The sequence below is a fragment of the Plectropomus leopardus genome, chromosome 7 (assembly GCF_026936395.1).
Source record: "Plectropomus leopardus strain MGB_pleo_1.0 chromosome 7, ASM2693639v1, whole genome shotgun sequence".
NCBI classification, from domain to species: domain Eukaryota; kingdom Metazoa; phylum Chordata; class Actinopteri; order Perciformes; family Serranidae; genus Plectropomus; species Plectropomus leopardus.
In genome coordinates this window covers 23,431,916-23,450,686 of record NC_142182.1, presented here as the reverse complement: position 1 = coordinate 23,450,686, position 18,771 = coordinate 23,431,916, and the positions used below count along the sequence as shown (strand labels likewise).

Genomic DNA, 18,771 nt, shown 5'->3' with positions numbered 1-18,771 from the left:
GAGTTATTTTCTCGAACATTTTAGTAAGACTTCATTTATGTGAGTGTTTGGCAGTATGGCTATCTGCAGCTGTAATTCTTCATAAAACTTAAAGGGACAGTTCACGCCATCAAAAATACATATTTTTCCTCTTAACTGAAGGTGAAGTGCTATTTATGAGATTGTTAAGATTTGAGATGCTTCGTGTTGGAGATCTCGGCTGCAGAGATGTCTGCCTTCTCTCCAATATAATGGAACTGAATGGATTTTGGCTTATGGTAAAGCGCCAAAATAAAATAAAATAAAATAAAAAAAAATGCAATGTCTCTTTCCAGAAATCATGACCCCCTTACTCAAGATAATCTACAGACCTTATTGCGAGCAGTTTAAAGTATTTTTTTTTCTACTGAACAACTACAGACAACCATAAGACAGTGCAGAAAGAAGCAGGCAACTACCCATAGATGAGAGGCTCGTGGTTGTGACAGCACGAGATGTAAACATTAATGGTGTCCTCCTTGGCTAAGCAGTAACATTAGCTAGCTCAGCGGTGTTTTAATAAAACCACAGTTACATGATTACTCTTATTGTCATGTCTACATTGTCTTGCAAGACCCTAAGTTTGTTTTTTTGTTTTTACAATTATTGAAAAGCACTGACAGCAACTTCAGTGTCCACCTGTCTACAGCAGATGCAAAGGCAATGCAGAGTGACAGAATGAAGGATGTGAAGTGAGTGTTGGGTAGGGAAGATGGATATTTATTTTGATCATACTGATTTTATGTAAGTTACTCCGAGGTGTACCTATCAAACTAAACACCACTCGACACTGACAAGACTGTGTAAACTCACTGCTGCCTTAATTTTCCAAGTACCTTTCCATCAGTACAGCACTCAGAGTAACCATGACAACTTCTTCAGCTGCCCCATCTGACTCTTGCCTTACATTTGTCTGCTGTGTTTCGGTCTTACATGCCAGCTGTAATCTTGTCATTACTGAGCAAACAGATTTGGTAACACATAGTATAGAATAGTATAGTAACACATAGAATAGTATAGTAGCTTGCAGGATGTATTTTTGAGTACAAAGAATGGTTTTCAGGGACTCATACTGTGTTAGAGGGTCAGCAGCAGACACCCTTTCTCCTTGAAAGGACCCTCTCTATGTGTGTGTGTGTGTGTGTGTGTGTGTGTGTGTGTGTGTGTGTTGTGTGCGTGAGAGTTAATGAAGACCCATAGAAAGTGCAGCAGGTTGTGTAACAGGTCCTCGGCCTTTTGTTGGTGCGGTGCAGGTGAGAAATGTGCCATACTGTGCCCCGAATTTACAGGCTTTCCTGATACTGGGCCTCCAGAGGCACAGATTGGGACATGTTGTACCAGAAGACAACGTCGCACCACTGTACACGACATAGGTCTGAGCTGAACATTTTAATTTAGTTTTGGGGACAGTGCCCTCCTGTTCAAGATATCAAGACTAATGTGTTTGTATTTGGAAATGCCTTGTGCCAAATCTTGCACCTGCTCACTGATTACATGTTGTTTTGGAAGATGTTAAGATTCATAATTAGAATAATCATAGCCGAACTAGGAACTACAGGTCTTTCACATTTGTAAAATAAGGTTGGTAAAAATGAGTACGATATATTTGCTGTCATCTTTGTCCCTCAATGGCTCACACAGATTCAGCACATTTTTATTGTACCGTGCTGTTTGTTCTAAATCAAATATCTTTAAAACTGTACTATTCAATATCTTACATCAACAAAAACTCAAATACAATGTCTAATATGAAAGCTGCAAAATCACTGACTCTCCAGTGTCCCTTAGCTTTAGGGAGCATTTTAAAAGTATGTTTCAGCACTTTAACCTTACTGTTTCAATTTAAAGTGAATGTGTTGGAAGGAGCCTCCTGACTGCCCTGTAGCACATGATTTTAATAAAACTACAATATGAGCTGATCAAGTACTGTTTTCCATAAAACAGCCTTATCTTTTGGGTAAAGTTACAACAATGGTTGCATAACTTTTCAGGTCTCAGAGTTCCTTTCACTCTTCCCTGTATTTTGCAAACATTGTGCACAGACTGCAGTATATTTTTATGACACGCTTCCTATCACAACGTGGTATGTGGTTTGAACTTGCCTGTCCCATATAAAATTTTAATGCTGATTAAAACTAAGTGTTTAAATTCAATTGTATGTGTTAAATAAGGCATGTTATTTTTATTTGAGAACTATTTTTTTGGAACATAGTACACAATAGAAGATAATTCAGAGAAGTAATTATTTATTTTAGAACCACAGCAATCAAGAACACCTCTTGTATCTCTTTACTGTAACAAAATAAACAGAGCATCCCATCATGTGGATAATAAAGTAGTGTGTATCCCCCCTTATGTTGGAATAGATCCCAAAGTTGGTTTTCCAAAAGAAGTAGCTCCGGTAATCTGTCAAAGGGCCAATGTTGTTGCTCTTGTTATCCTGTCTGTTACACTAACGTCACATTTGAACTCAGTCAGCATGGAACTTATATAACTCAGGAGTCATATTCAAAACATCAAAAAGCCGTTCCCATTTGTTTCTAATAAATGGGAAGATCAAAATTAGGAGTTTTTAACTACAAACTTTGGGCTCTATTTGTCTTGGAGTCCTTGCTGAGAACACCAAGTTTTGTTTCATTAGTTAATTATGTTTATTTCAGGCTTTTGAAGCTCCTATACCACTGTACACGTCACTATGGCTACCTTAGCCACTTTTTTTTGTTTGATGTCTGTAGGTTGTTTCTAGTATAGTATATCAATGGCCTTTTTTAATTTAGTTTGCATTGTGATATTCCTTTTGATCAACAACAGAGTGTAGCATAGATCAACAAATCATTCAATACAAAAAAAACAACATGCAAATTAAATAAGTTATTTGGATTATTTAGTTGCTTCGCTGTCTTCAAGTATATATTTTCTACATAGTGTATGCAGTTTTTCAGCCCCAATAGCAACCAAGTTGAACAAAGGTAAACTGCATTTACTCTGTCTTAAAACACTTCACTCACTTGAAACACGCTCGCCTCAGATGAACTTTGACGATTCTGGTTCAGGACATATTAGAGGTTCTAAAAAAAAAAAACCCAAAAAACTGAACTACCGCCTTCAGAAACTGATAGACAAATCTTGTTCTACAGGACAATTAACTAATTCTAGTCCCAAAGGAGCTGTAATTGGACTAAGTGGCCACTTAACTTGTTCCTCCCCCTTTATAGCAACTATGTTCTCTCCAAAAACGCTCCCTGAGATAAACAGGGTAGAAAACCACTTACGTTTTCAGGCATTTCACTGAAAGTCACATCAACAGTGACTCACTGTACTGTCAATGGGACACTGTCTTTCACACAGACACTTTCATTGACATGTCATTTGGGCCAAAATGAGTGTTTAGCATAATAACCAAAGATTTTATCAAAAACACTGACTGAAACAAACAGAAACAAATGTCTGTGCTAAATAACGTCAAATTAATATGCAGAGCTGACATTTTATCCAGCCTTTAAACCTTTATTATCACCGTTCTTCTGTTTAGCTTCTCTGAAAACACTGATATCCTATAATCACCACTGGTCACGACTGCAGTGTTATTATGGTTCAATTATCCAACAGCTGAATTCAGGCAAAGTTGCAAATCTCTTTGTTTGAGTGTTGAAAAAAACTGTTATTCAAACTGGGGCCTGTGATTCAGTGATGTGTTTGTTAGACTTGTTTTAAAAAATTGCTTGCAAACTTTCTAAGAAGGATGATAAAATCTCTTCATTGCTTGCACTTCAACCATCAGATCTAACACTGTGTGGATCAGTATTTGAAAACACGGTTTCTTCAGCCTTAAGTACCTGACTTTGAGGCGAGTTTAACGCTGCTTGGGTGTGAATTGCAGCTTGGTTCCCGGCCTCTGGCCCTCTGGCTCTGGGTAGATGGTTCTGAAGGTTAAGTTGATGCGTGGGCCTCTGTCGTGGTACTCTTTAGCCACTTGATGCTAGTGGAGAAAAGAAACAGAGAAAAGCATATTTTTAATTTTCACTGCAAATATTTACATGTTGGTCTTTTATTCAAAAAGATTTATTTATTTATAAAGTTAAGAGGTTGAGCCTCCAGTGCCACATTTCCATTGCATAGCTTTAATCAAATTGTTTTTTTGGTTTTCCTTTAGCAGAAGTTGTTGATAGCACCTGGCACTTGTTTCAGTACCACCTTGGTCCAGGTATGGTATTCACTTGCCCAAGATTTTTTAAAAATGGCAGACTGCAAAACTACACTGCACAACTAAAGAAGTGTAGACATAAGCATTTTCAAACCAGATGCACTTTTTCCACTGTTCCGCTTCTATTGTGACCGCGCTGCAACAACGAGAAACAACATTAGTTCTTGGAACGCCGTTTTGAGGGACCTTTTAGCTGCTCTTTCAGAGTAGGCACCTTTTACAGCACAAGAGGAACTATGAGTGTTGTAAGTGCACAGTGACTGGTCATACACATGAGCCAATGCAACACTGGTAACCGCCATTTAAAAAAAAAAACAGACAACACAAAATGCAGCTTTTAACAAAAAAATGAAAAGGAAAAATGGACAAATGGACCAACTGTTAATTCTAGGCTTTACTGAGCACAAATTTTACTTTGTCAAAGAAGTATATAAGAATCATTGACAGCTGGCTTTCAGCACTTTAGCGCTCCTATTTGTGGTGCGAATGTAAACAAAAACAAAGTGCTCAAGGGTAGGTAGTTCTCCCAAGTGGACACTTTTCTCAGGGAGTCCACAAAACTGTTTGGTCCGAAAACACCCTGCTGTTGCAGATGAAAGAATCAAGTTTTACCCTGGTACCAAAAGTTAGACGAGTTGATTCAAGTTGAGTTCTCTGCTTTTGGGAAGGACATCTTGAGTCATTAGTTTTTCCCACCAAAAACATGGGGCTGACATGAGACCAGTTATATCTTCGTTCTAAATTAATCAAATTGACATTCCTTGTCAAAGGATCAGTACATGACACAAGTACAGGCACTCCTTTATGAATCTGTAATAGAAATATTTATCAATAATAGCTTCAACACAAAATAAAAAATAAAATATAGAGTATAGCCACAAAATATACTTTAATTTAGGAAATAAAGAGTAAAAGAAACAAAAAATGTTGTTTTAGGCCAAAAAATCTGACTCATAGACTCATGTGCCTTAGGTTAGAAAATAAACAGATCTGGAAACACAGATAAAGAAGATCCACATTTTGAGGGGTTTTCCGAAAAAGAAGCATATTTTTGTTTTGTGGCTGACTTTTGCTCTGCACTCCATACACAGGTCAACCAGAAAATGTGAAAACAGACAAAAGCCCACTATTGTGTCACCGTTTGACATATGGGTGAAAGGCAAATTTATTCCCCTTTGCAAAAACAATGATGAAACATTTTCTCTAATACCACAGACAAAAAAATTCAACTTATTTATGTGCAGACCTTTTGCATATGCGAATGACTTCCACGTGAGCATCCTGTGTCCTGAAAGCACAGACACACACTCCTCCCTCATCTACATCTGAGGAGGAGGTGAAAGGTTTGCTTCTTCACAACAGTGTCAAAAGAAAGAGTCCAGAACAGGCCGGTATAACCCCGTATCCTTTTTCAAACAAGAGAAGTACTTTAGCAGGATTGACAGATTTAGTTAAATATTTAGCACTCACTTCCAAACCTCTCTAACTGAGCCAGGGAGGTTTTATTTGGCAGAACAGGGCTGCAGTGACACAGGAAGAATTAATGGATGGTGTGATCTTCTTTTTCTGGCCAGATCTTTAAAGGAGAGATGAATCCTTTGTTAAGATACTCAGCAAGATGTCTCCATAAAACACCTGTGACCTTCTCCCTTTTTTCTCTTTTAAGCTCGAACCTCTGTCACCCTCTCTGTAGTCTTCCCTCTCTTTATTTCCCCTCATCCCATTTGTTTTTACACACACTCCTTTTAATTTACACTAGATTTTTAGTGTGACAAGCTAGATTGTTTTAACTTAAGATATTGCTAAAGCAGTGTCTAACGTATAAAAAAAAAAAAATCAAATCAGTTTGACTCACTATGTGCAACTGATGGACATATGATGTTTTCTGTCCTGATGCTGACCATTTGTATACTAACTGCTCACCCCCTGTTGATTTGAGTTTGAAAGGAAACTTTTTTTTTTCTTGCATGGCACTGGTGAACCAAGGCTACAAAAACGGATACAATTTTTGATGATCACGGTCTGTGTTTGATCAAAACTATACCAACTCTATCATCTATTCACAAACTCTCACACAACTCATGGGGTCTGATCCAGGTCTCATATATCCAGTAGCGTGCTCAGTGCTCTTGTGATGGGGAACTGAACTAGAAGTGTAACTTACCTATGCTTTCTTTAAAGACACACTGTTGACAAAAACAGCAATTTTACCTCACTGAACACAGGAGCTGCTGGTCTGCCACTGCTTAAGCTAGTTTGTTTGTATTATTCTGTGACTTTGCTAAATCTGAACTAACACTATAAAACACCAAAGTCACACAATAACGTTAACTAGCTAAATGATCGAGGCAGCGGTAGACCAGCAGCTCCTTTGTTCAGTAAGGTAAAATGACTGTTTTTGTTGAAGAAGTCTGGTTTTGAAAAGAGCATCAAAAATTTACACTTTTATGTCAGTGCCCTGAAAATGGCTGTTAGTTTGGGAAGCAATGAAAAAAGAAAGTGTCCCTCACACAGTCATCATAACACATGGTGAGTAATTGAAATAGAAATGGTCATTTGGGAGGTGAAGCGGTCCTTTAAGTTCTCACGGTGTTCCTCTCCTGCACAACTGTTTTGTTATGCATTCTTGTTTCTATTTATTTCTATAGTAAGTTTCAAAAAAGGTAAAAATAAATAGTATTACCTTTTTAATCTACTCTTCCAAAGACTGAAAACATTTAGTGGATATTAAATTCAAACTACTTTAATATAATATATTGTCACTGTCGAGTGCAACCCAATTCTTTTTAACAGAAACCAGTTATGCACTACTTCTATTACATCTATTACACACACAAAGACATTTCCTCCTCTTTCATGCTCTCATATAAACCTGGCCGCTGTCCCTGCTTTTAAAAACAAATGACTCATTATGCTGACACTATACTGCTTTTCTCTCAGGGCCGCTTCATCCATCTTTGCTGCCTGTCGGTCAGGGAAGGAACCTGAGTGCCTTGAACAAAAGTCTATCCTCTCGTGTGTTGACTCAGAAGCACATACACACCCATACGTACAGTTACAATGACACAACACAATCACACACAAACATGAGCAGAGCAGGTGAGGTCAGTCTTTACCTGACCTCAGCCAGCTGAGGCAGATGAGGTTTTCAGTACACAGCTATTTACTATAAATGTCAAAGATTACATGAGGTAATGGATTCATTTGTGTCAAGGTTAAGATTTTAATAATAGACAACATTTTGGATTTAAAGCCAACAAAAGAGCTGTGCTTACTGGCTGTAAGCGCTACTGTGAGCTGAACTTTTGCTGGACGCTGTGTTTCTACATATATAGATATATCTGATGCTCGGTTAGAAAGCGCCACAGTGGGAGAAGACTGGCTGATTCGCGAAGATGAAATGAGGACTTTTTTACATGAAACCTACTTTTTTCACAAAAAAAACCTAAGCACAGTGTCAGCTGGCTGAAGTGAGATCACCGGGAAGCTAAACTATTCCGCTGAGGTAAATGAGCATTGCACAGCATTGCTTTAGCTATCTTGTATGTAATATCCATTAAATATTACAATATAAAATGTGTGTTTTCTAATTTAAAAAGTAACATTATAAGTCGGCTTCTCAGCCATCTTTTAAGTGTTTACAGCTATGTGGTTTGTTTCCATAAAGTAACAGAGTTGAACATTTAATGGAGTCAGTGTGGACACAGAGCTCCAGTGTTACCCGATGCTACGTGATAGTTAGACACTCTCTATTGGGACACTGTGTCATTATGGTTCTGTCAGGATTGACTGTTGAATCATGTCAGTCCCCTGGCAAAATTCAGTCAACCAGTCTGGTCTGGTGCGGTCCGGTGTTTGGCTCAATATAAAACTGGTTTGAAAATGTTCATACTGGCCCAACCCTATTATGATTACACAGAAAATTAGGATTTTCTAAAGAAGGGGCTGCTTGTGGCTGAAACTGAGAGCCATTCAGCTTTTTGATTATTCCACAGCCAGGTGTGTCCCATAATGACTTGGGCAGGTCTGGCTCATCTCGAACAAGCCTAATTCATCTGTGTCAGCACCACCAGTGATGTGGACATCAGCTTGAGGAGTGACTGGCAGCTATGGGTGTGAATTAGGTGTGTCTGACAAGACACGGAGAGTTGACTGTTTTTTTAAAGCAACAATGGCAGCTTCAAAAGAGGCTAATATGGAGGCCACGACAGCATCAGTTATATTAGAACTGAAGAGTATTTCTTAGTTGAAAGACAAACAAAGGTGGTACCGAAGGCTTTTTTTGTATTTGATTGTTGATGCCTACCTGCCAATCATCTTGTGTGGCTCCTTCCATCAGCAGAAGCGTCCCGTGACTCAGAGGAACCCGAATCCGCTCCACATAAGTGTAGTCACCATTGTCCTCCTGACACATAAACATAAAGGGAGTAACGCTCAATGTACTACTGTCAAATGCACACACACAAACACACACACAATTGGTACAACAAACTGTCACACAACTAAACACACATTAATGTGCACAAAGGAGAACTAAAAGCCACAAACTAAGTTAAAGGCACATTCTGTTACTGCAAATCAAAATTACATGCCACTACAACTCGTCTACATTGTGACTAATGAAGCCTGCCTCCTAGGAAGTGTATACTTAAACACTTAAAATAGACAAAAATAAACACGGACCTCTAAATACTCTGCTGAGTCTAAACACAATACCTGACTTAAGCCTTCCCCTCTGTGTCCAATTTTTCACTACCTCAATTTGGCTGCTGTTCTGCACTCCACTGCCCTCAGTCACTTCTTTTTATTAAGATTTGCAGCAGCTCTGCTTTATTAAGTACAGTAGCGTGCGGTAGAAGCAGGAGATAGCCTTCTTGACTGTGAGCCAAGTCGTAACACCAAACTAACTCATGAGAAACAGCAAAGGTCAGAAAGAGTGTCTGCAGGTTTTAGAAGGCCAAATCAAATACTTTATGAGACCACTTTAATGAATACTGGGAGCTGGAGGACGAAAACATAATAAAACAAGACTTTTTTCTCCCTAAATTAACAAAAAAGGCATATAAGCAGGTATAATATTCTGAGATATTCAATGTTCATAATAAAGTTATAAAGTATCAAACAACACATTTCTTTTGCCACATATAGTCAGAGTATAGTCAGAATGAAAACCAATTTTCATGCTCTACTATCATCTCACAAGTGGAGGCTGTTTGCGGAGGCTGAACACTCTGGTGTCGCCGAGACTGAGCGAGGCGATGGTGGGCTTGTTACCCAATGAGGCCTCGTCGTCACTGTGCCAGCCAATGCTGTCATGGCCGTCCCGATACAGGTTACACAGCAGTGAGTTGAAGCTGTGTCCACTTGCCTGCTCTACTGCATTGCGAAGGGTTAATAGCAATGGATGCCACTGAGGAAAACAGAAAAGAAAGCGATTTCAGACATTAAGAAGATAAACAGTAAAATAATAACAATTTGAACAGAGGCAACATTGAAACAAATGAGACAACGACACAAGGACAAAAGTATTCTTAAAAAAAAAAGTTAACAAATGGAAATGGTGATCAATTAAGAAACACAACACAGAAACTAATGTAAAATAAAAGTAGGGATAACTTTAACTTCTTGGAGTTGGGACTTGGAGGTTTAATGAGTGAATCCAACCTGTGTGTTAGCAGCCATGGTGGAGCGGGCGTATGTGTAGGGCAACTCTCCATACCAGCAAGTCAGCCTGGGCTCCTCGTACGCCTCACCTGGACCAACGAACACAAACAAACTTTTACCTCAAAGAAGCCAGTTGAGACCATGTTCAGGACATTTTGCAGCCTCCACTTGTATCTAAGTCTATTGTAATTGCAGTTAGTTCTCAAAAACTAATCCCCTAAAATTCATTATTTACAGTCACTAAGTGGATAATACTACTGTACACTGTGCATGCTGAGTATTGTAAGATTGTAAAAACTGGTGACCAGAGTTTTAGCACTGATACTAAACACTTTTTCATGCAGTATTTTGGGGAATATAAACAAGTTTAAATCCCTTTTCCCCATTTAATAAAAATATGCCGAACTGTTCAATACATACATTGTAAAGAGTAACTTAAAGGAGCAGTTCAACCCCAAAGTGATCATTTGTATATCCGTTACTCACCCTGTGTTACATTTGACTCAAAAAACTGTTTTTCCTTCATGCCTCCATTAACAAAGAATACAAAAACTGAGAACATTCCCAATGAACTGAAGTTGTAGGGGTCTCATTTATTCAGTCATATGCTCAAACAGACAGCTCAACAGGGAGCTGAACAGAAACTCAGACTTGTCTATCTTGTCTATCTCTTCTCCAGACCAGCAGCTCCCATTTTCAGACGTAAAATAACTGTGTTTGTCAATGGGGTCTGGCTTTAAAGAGAGCATAGCTCAGATTCATTTTCCATTTAGTTCGCTGTCGGAGAGGGCTGAGAACTGAGCATACAACTAGATAAATGAGACATGGATTATACTGCTCAAGTTGTGTGAGAGTTCATAAATAAATGTTTTGATAGAGTTTTGGCTGTTGAACGCACACCACTATGACTTAAATTCCCCAAAATATTCCCCTGTTTTTGGACTCTTTGTTCACCACAGAGGAAAACCAGTGCCCTCTCTGGTTGAACTCTGACCTCAGCCAGCAGCACTGCTGTCTAAGTGTCTTGATTTAGATCATGAAATATAGAGGTAAAACTCTGATTGTGCAAAGCAATATTTCATACTTGTCACTTTTTCATACTCTATGCTACTGACAGTCTCACATCTAAACATTAATGTGGTAAGAGAATGTATCCAGTCTGTTTTCACTGCTATTCTTTTTTTTCGCTCAGTGACAATAATAAGTAGGGCAGAAAGCTGACATGGTTTTGTTCTTAATAGATTCCTTTCCAACTTTAACACACATGTACAATGATAATCTGCACCACAATCTATTTCTAGTAGAAGGTAAGGTAGGGTTAACTACTAAATCTAATTCCTATCTATCTGTTTTACCCTGCTGTTCTTGGTGTGTCTTTCTTTCTCTGGGAACAAGATCTCTTCCAAGAACCAATTCCCTGCCATTAGTGTATTTTGGCCGGCCTTCTGGTACGAGAACACGGCGAAACCAAAACAAACTGCTCCAGCAGCCGTTGCTTTTTATGGCGATGAATTATTCGGGCACCCTAGAGCTTAAACTAATAAATATGTGTGGTTATTTATCAACTGTCAAAAGTCCTACCATGAAAAGACGTTATCGCAGGAAAAGATTAAAAGCTACAGGATCCAATTTGGAGTCGTGAGCAATGGTCGGAAAAACTGAGTCAAGAGGGTTTTAAAAAAAAGACAGGATACATGACAGGGAACGAAGGAGAGGTGACTGGTGAGGGGTTAACATCCATTTTCCACTACTCCTTCTTTAACCCAAACATCACATGGACTTTGTTGACAAAGTCTCAAAGGGGAAGGATTAAGATTACACAACTTTATGTTCTGTGTTTAGATATCATCTCAGTCCCTTGTCTTTATCGTGCTGTTTGTCTGCTGCTGAGCTATCGCAGAGTTAACACACGATGGACGAGAGCCAGCTGAGAGAAAGGCTGATTCTGAGGCAAGTCTGGCTGCAGATCAACAGGCTCGCTGTATAGACTCTGTCTGGGTACAATGTGTGTTATTCTTTCCTCTTAAAAGGAAAATGCCAACTGTTTGCACAAGTTATGCACGTGCAAGGAGAGAGCGGCTGCAGTTTTTCTGTTTGGCAACTTTTGCAATCTCTGAAGATATATGGTTCTGTTTTTATTATTATTGTAATAATTTGTAGCAATGGTGGCAATAAGAGTGGGATTAGTATAAGCATTATTGTACTCTCTTTTTATTAATACAAATTTTCAATGGAGACAGACAGATAGACAATAAAAAAATGAGATGAAGTATATATATATATATATATATATATATATATATATATATATATATATATATATATATATATATATATATATATATATATATATAGTCAACTATTGTCACTATTGTTAATTACTATATTTTTTTATTATTTATTTATTTTTCTTTCAAATTTATTTACTTCGCTGGTGTCTGGGGAGGGTGAGGTGTGTGTGCTTAAATGTTTTCTATATATTTACTGAAAAAAGGTATAAATAAAGTTGAGAGCACTGTTTTTCAGTTCCTAAATAAAATAAAATAAACTCTTGATGACTGTTTAAAAATATATATATATATATACATATATATATATATATATATATATACACACACACACATATATATATATATATACATATATACATATATACTGTGCTAGCTTGAATGAAAGAAAAAAATCCAAGCACTTTCTAATTTTTATATGTTACTTAAAAAAAGTCTCAAAAAAAAAAACTCGAAAACAGACATGAACACAAAAATACACCTGCTGCAGCGGGGTAACTTTGGTCACCCTGCAGCTTACATCATAGGCACACATTTCACCCTTTCCATGCTGCTCATCCATAGGCTTCTGGTACCCACCCTGTCTGTAGTTGGTCTTCTGAGACCAGGGAAGCTCTGCCAACAGCTTACTGAACATCCAGTCAGCCTCTTCTGGGGGGAGAAACCCAGGCAGCAGTTGCAGTCTGGACAGGAAAGACAAAACACAGACAGACTAAGTACCCGAAAAAGTACAATGGATATATACAGCATGTGGCTCTTACATATTGAAGGTTTATACATGATAGTCAAAAATAGGGCACCTATGCGGCCGATGGATAAAGGGCTCCAAAAAAAAAAAAAAAAAAAATTCACTGCATCAAGTCTGGGCATGGATCTTTTTCTGTCACATCTATGATATCAACTGTCTGATAGAGGCATACAATTGCAGCTGATTTCTGAAGGTTTCTAACTGGTCCAACAAAAAGAGACTGCATTACACCAGTACTAGCATCCCTGCACTAACTCCCTGTCTCAAGACACACATGTTTTTGACAGCATTTTTTGCTCTTAGTGGCTGTAATATTTTAAGATTGTTTATTTTTTACAGATTGATCTTACAAGTCTAATTACGTTTTTGTTTGAGACGGTTGCCCTCTATTTTTTGAGTGCCATTTATTGCTGTTTTTGTTGTTTTATTTTACTTGCTAATGTTGTGACATTTATTTCTAGCTGTACAACCCTTTGGTCAACTGTGGTTGCTTTAAAATGTGCTATAAAAATAGTCTTAGCTTGACAATATTTCCCAAAAATAATATCAATGGTTAGTCAACAATACATAGGCTGCTTGCCTGATCCAGCGAGGACTTGGATGCAAAGCAGTCATAAAGTGCTTATTTTCAGTATCATGAAGAGTAAAGATCAGCAAAACAGCAACATTCCTGTTCTTGAGAAATGAGGTGTTAGGGAAACACCACAGGTTTACCTTTCCTTTTTCTTCTTTTACACGTCTTTCCAACGCTCTTCATGATGATCGATTACAGTCACAGAAATACTGACTGCTAGCCTTCTTTGGCTCAAAGCCTTAGTTTCATGCTCTCAGTTTTCTGTTATCTTATTGGTTCTGGGTCTTTATGTCCTGCTATAAGCATCAGATCAATGCCTAACAAGTATATGAAATTACCTAGATGTCAAAAATGCTATATGTATAACACATGCTACAAAATATTCAGTTTCTATTAACTCTTTGAAACCTGAGAAAATTAGTTAGATTTTTTTTTCCAAAAACATGACGAGAGGGAAACTTAACAATACCTGGTCCAAATAATAGCAAGAAATTAGTAAAAGATTTTAAGAAAGTTACCTGAAAATAAGAAAAAGAGTAAGAAATAAAACAAACAAACAAGAACATGACTAAAAAAAGTGCAGAAAAATACATATAAGGGTTTTTTTCTGTAACATAATTTTAAATATATAATTATAATGATTATAAATATGATCTTCTGGATATTTTTCCCTAGTTTCTGATACTTTTCTAATAATTCTCCCCACTTTTAACAACTATTTTTTAAAGTTTTTTTCTTCATCACCTTTCACTAATTTCATGCAATTTGAGGGAAATTTCTTGCCAAGTTTGTCGTTGCCTTTTTCCCCATTTTTTGAAAGAAATCAAACCCATTTGCTCAGGTCTCAAAGGGTTAAAACAATCCTATGTGTGCTAGTGTATAACAAAGGTGAGGCAGGACATTCACCTAGAACTACAGTATACTGTTGCTTGTAGGATGACTGCCATCTAGTGGATTTAAATATCAATCACAAATTTGTAATCATCAAAAATCATCTGACCAGTGACGCTGTACTCACCTAGACACTCCTGACGGTCCATGGCTGATCTCATAATCACCTGCTTCTCTATCCAAAACAAAATGATGCATGTTAGCCAACCAGTGAGTAGGATACAACCAAATAAAAAGACACAGAAACACATTTAAAAGAGAAAAGTCTATCACGTGAAGACAGCAATGTGTAACTTACTCTATCACCTTCTCGGGTGGAACATCTCTAACTGGCTGTGATGAAGAAGAGACAGATCAGAAAAAGAGTAAACACTTTTTGATTAAGCATTCGAACAGGCTGCTAGAGACAAAATTATACAAAAATTCAACTGTGACTTTCTAGGTTTACTGTCTACCTTGGTGGGTTGGTGAAACTCAAATGTCTTAGGAGTTTTCTGTGGCCCACATCCCCAAGAATTAGGGACTTGGTTGAGATTTTTGGGTTGTTGGTTGTTTGGGGCTGCTCCTAAATAAAATAAGAAAAATAAGATGCTGTTTTCTACAAATCAGGCAAGTTAAAAGGATTCTAAAAAATATGTTTTTTGTTGTTTTTTGCTTCACAGCAAGACACAAATGTCACGTTAGGGGCATTCCATTAGAAATAAATCACTCTCTGATCTAATCCCTTCACACTGCAGCAACTCAATGTATTTACATGACTTTGAAGGTGACATGGTTGTTGGTGCCAGACGGGCTGGCCTGAGTATTTCAGCAACTGCTGATCTACTGGGATTTTCACACACAGCCATCTCAGAGGTCAGAGGAGAATAGCCAGACTGGTTGGAGCTGATAGAAAGGCAACAATAACTCAAATAACCACTCGTTACAACCGAGGTACGCAGAGCATCTCTGAAAGCACAATACATCGAACCTAGAAGCAGACGGGCCACAGCAGCAGAAGACCGCACCGGGTCCCACTCCTGTCAGCTGAGAACAGAAAACTGAGGCCACAATTCATACAGGCTCACCAAAATTGGACAATAGAAGATCGTTGGTCTGGTGAGTCTTGATTTCAGCAGTGAAAGCATGGGTCCATCCTGCCTTGTATCAACAGTTCAGGCTGCTGGTGGTGGTGGTGTAAGGGTGTGGGGGATATTTTCTTGGCACACTTTGGGCCACTTAGTACCAACTGAGCAAATGCCACAGCCTGTCTGAGTATTGTTGCTGACCATGTCCATCCCTTTATGACCAAAGCATACCCATCCCTTGATGGATACTTCCAGCAGGATAAGTCACAAAGCTCAAATCATCTCAAACTGGTTTCTTGAACATGACAGTTAGTTTAATGTACTCAAACGGTCTCCACAATCACCAGTTCTCAATCCAATAGAGCACCTTTAGGATGTGGTGGAACAGAAGATTCACATCAGGGATGTGCAGCTGACAAATCTGCAACTGCACGATGCTATAATGTCAATATGGACCTAAAACTCGGGGGAAATTTTCCAGCACCTTGTTGAATCTATGCCTTTAAGAATTAAGGCAGTTCTGAGGGCAAAAGGGAGTCCAACCTGGTACTAGAAAGGTGTACTTAAAAAACTGGCTGGTGAGTGTACATGTTGGGGGAGTGCTAGAACTGGGTTAGATTATCTAAAATGACCAACCGTTAAGGAGAGCTCGGGGTTGGCCCATATTGGCCAACCACTCCACCTCACAACACAGATATCCACTTCAGAAATAAACATCAATATGGTTTTATGATCCTTTAAAAGTTAACAAAACAAGTTTATCCACAGTTTCAATACTAAAACGAGAAAAATTCACACCCATGTTCAAATCGAAAGGGGTGAGGCCAGAAAGCGATTAACCTCTGATGGAACTCCCCCTTCAGCATCTGGGGCCTTATAAACAATGATCTCATCCAATGCGGAGTAGGCAGAGGAGTTGTTTACAACCAATATAACAAATATAACAGCATATACATTGATTCTTAAATTACCCGTTGGTCCAGAGTGTTTTGGCAGTTGTTTGGCCCAGGAGCCCTGGACTCTGGCACGCTGACGCTTATCAGACATCACATCACATCTGCGAGGTGAGAGGGGAAGAACAAGCTGTCATCAAATTCTTCCCAAAACACAATAAATACTGAAATAAATAATGAGAACACAAAATGTTATGTCTAATATGTCTATTTTATTTCATTTGTTAACAGGTTAAAAACAACACCAGGTTTAAAGGTGGCACATGTCTTTTAGCAGTAAAGTTATCATTGACGCGGACTCAAGTGACACAGACATTTAGGTAGAGCCATACGATTAACTGTACAGTCATGAACTTTCTTTTTTTTTTTTTTTAAGTGCGTGTCTTTGTGTCCTATGTGCCCTTTGGTGGTAATACTCTAGTTTTGTAGTGTTTTGTATAGCTTGGTCTATTGATTTGAATTACATCTGAACTACTTATTACATTTGCAATTTTCATCCCATTTGCACAATTCACTGCATAATAGAAAATAGCTCTTTTTTCCATTTAACAGTAATTGTATTGCTTTTATTTAGTGCTGACTTACTTTTCTACTTTTTGTATTATTTTGTTTGTGTACTTGCATGTTTACAGCAGGAGTCTTTCAAACCCATCTAAGTCCTGTACATTTGGCAGAACTGACAATAAAGTTGACATGGACTTTGAAAGTTATAGTATATATGTTTAACTATGACTGGTTTATGATGGCTTTCGATAGGGTGGTTTTCATTTATGTTGTGCTCCACTACATGAGCTTTGATGAAGTTTGTCTGTCTGCTTTTTGTCTTAAAATTTTTGTTTGTTTTTTATTATTAACATCAATACCAAACAGCTACTAACAGAAAACACTTTTGGGCAAGATCTTGCACAATATACATCTTAAAATATAATTGAATTTGTGCTGTTCCGTTAAAAAAAAAAACACGAACAGTTACTATGAACTCAGCGGTATTTGTATTATCGTCCACACCGATCTTTTCTACACCATCACCGAGTTGTTGACTCGTAAAATGTATGTTTTTATTTTATTCTTTAATAAAATATGCACCAACTTCAAGACGATTAATTTACTGATAATTGCTTACGTTAAGTTACATTTAAGTACCACGTTGACGAACAATAACAAGTTTTTCACTCCTAATAATATTAATAATAATAATGATAATAATTTCTAAAGCTATCTATCAAATAGTATTTTAACGAGCTAGCTTGTCTCACCGAAACAAACAGAGGCTAATTTAGCTAGCTATGCTCACTTAGCCAAACCTTCGTTAAGTTACTTCAGTAAACTCTCTGCTAAGGTCAGAATTAAAAAAAAAAAACCCATTAACTAATCTTTAAACGACTTACCAAAATTGCTGCTGCAACGCAACACAACAGCTGAGAGAAGAGAGAAAAAGACAACTCTACATTTCTAAAACGCCTGTTTGACAGCCATGGTGTGTTTCAAGAAAACAAATCCTGCCTGGAACTGAGATGCCAAATATAGGTTCCGCCACGTTCTTAATTTTTTTCCCCTTTAAACTGTATTTGTAATGAAAAACTGGCTTTTACATTCATTAGTGGGTACATCAAGTAAAATTACAGACTAAGCGTTATTTGATTAAAATAAACAACAACAATAACAATGAATTAAAAATTTAAAAAATAAATAAAAAAGAGGAGACAATAAAAACAGTCAGAGATCTAGTCAGGAATTAAGATATGGGTCAAATTATTTATGTGCAAGGCCTGTTTAGTTCTAATATATTTAAGTGCTTTTTTTGAAATTCATCAACTCATTCATAAACTGCCACGTTTTTTAATATCTTTCTGCCCAAAATCTTTGGTTAAATTATACAGAGCCAGCTGTAGAAAGTAAATACGCATAACTAAAGTTTGTCTTTAAGTATATTTAAGTTCGGCTATTAGGTCTTTACATTATAAACTACTATATACTCCTTCTCCACTACATTTCAAATGAAATGAAAAGGTTTTTTTTACTCTTGTAATTTATTTGTCAGCTATTGGGTAACTAGTTTCCTTTTAAATTATTTTTTTTCATTCAACACATATGATCAATAATAAAACCTTGAAGCAACTAATGTACACATCTTTACAATACAAATAATCTAATATCTACATTACAGGTCTACAAAGAAATTACACGCTTTGAAAGAATACATTTTGTATGATCCGTATAATTATAACTATAAATTGTTTGTGTATTTTTATTTAATTTTTATTAATTATATTAATTAATTATATTAATTATATTAATTTTACACTGTTATTACTGCTACTTTTGGGCTACTTATAAATATTAGTACTTCCCTCCACTGTCCAG

At 37.4% G+C, this 18,771-nt stretch overlaps 1 protein-coding gene across 1 annotated transcript; it reads right to left on the bottom strand.

Moving 5' to 3' along the window:
- Window positions 1-2,247: 2,247 nt before the first annotated feature.
- alkbh3 (alkB homolog 3, alpha-ketoglutarate dependent dioxygenase) lies at window positions 2,248-17,921 on the bottom strand. Its single transcript, XM_042496210.2, has 10 exons — window positions 17,796-17,921; window positions 16,426-16,511; window positions 14,843-14,952; window positions 14,686-14,720; window positions 14,515-14,562; window positions 12,754-12,857; window positions 9,887-9,975; window positions 9,423-9,632; window positions 8,529-8,627; window positions 2,248-3,997 (listed from the first exon to the last, which is right to left on the bottom strand). The coding sequence occupies exons 2-10, from the start codon at window positions 16,499-16,501 to the stop codon at window positions 3,872-3,874; spliced, it is 897 nt and encodes a 298-aa protein (XP_042352144.1). The 5' UTR covers window positions 16,502-16,511; window positions 17,796-17,921; the 3' UTR covers window positions 2,248-3,871.
- Between the last annotated feature and the right edge of the window lie 850 nt (window positions 17,922-18,771).

What these genes read in the sequence shown, in the direction of transcription:
- alkbh3 (XM_042496210.2), bottom strand. Translation starts at nt 16,501, where the DNA reads ATGTCTGATAAGCGTCAGCGTGCCAGAGTCCAGGGCTCCTGGGCCAAA. An exon ending in GAAGACCAACTACAGACAGG is followed by an intron (nt 9,976 to 12,753) that starts GTGGGTACCAGA and finishes TCGTTGGTCCAG; the next exon opens with GTGAGGCGTACGAGGAGCCC. An exon ending in CCATGGCTGCTAACACACAG is followed by an intron (nt 9,633 to 9,886) that starts GTTGGATTCACT and finishes TGTTTTCCTCAG; the next exon opens with TGGCATCCATTGCTATTAAC.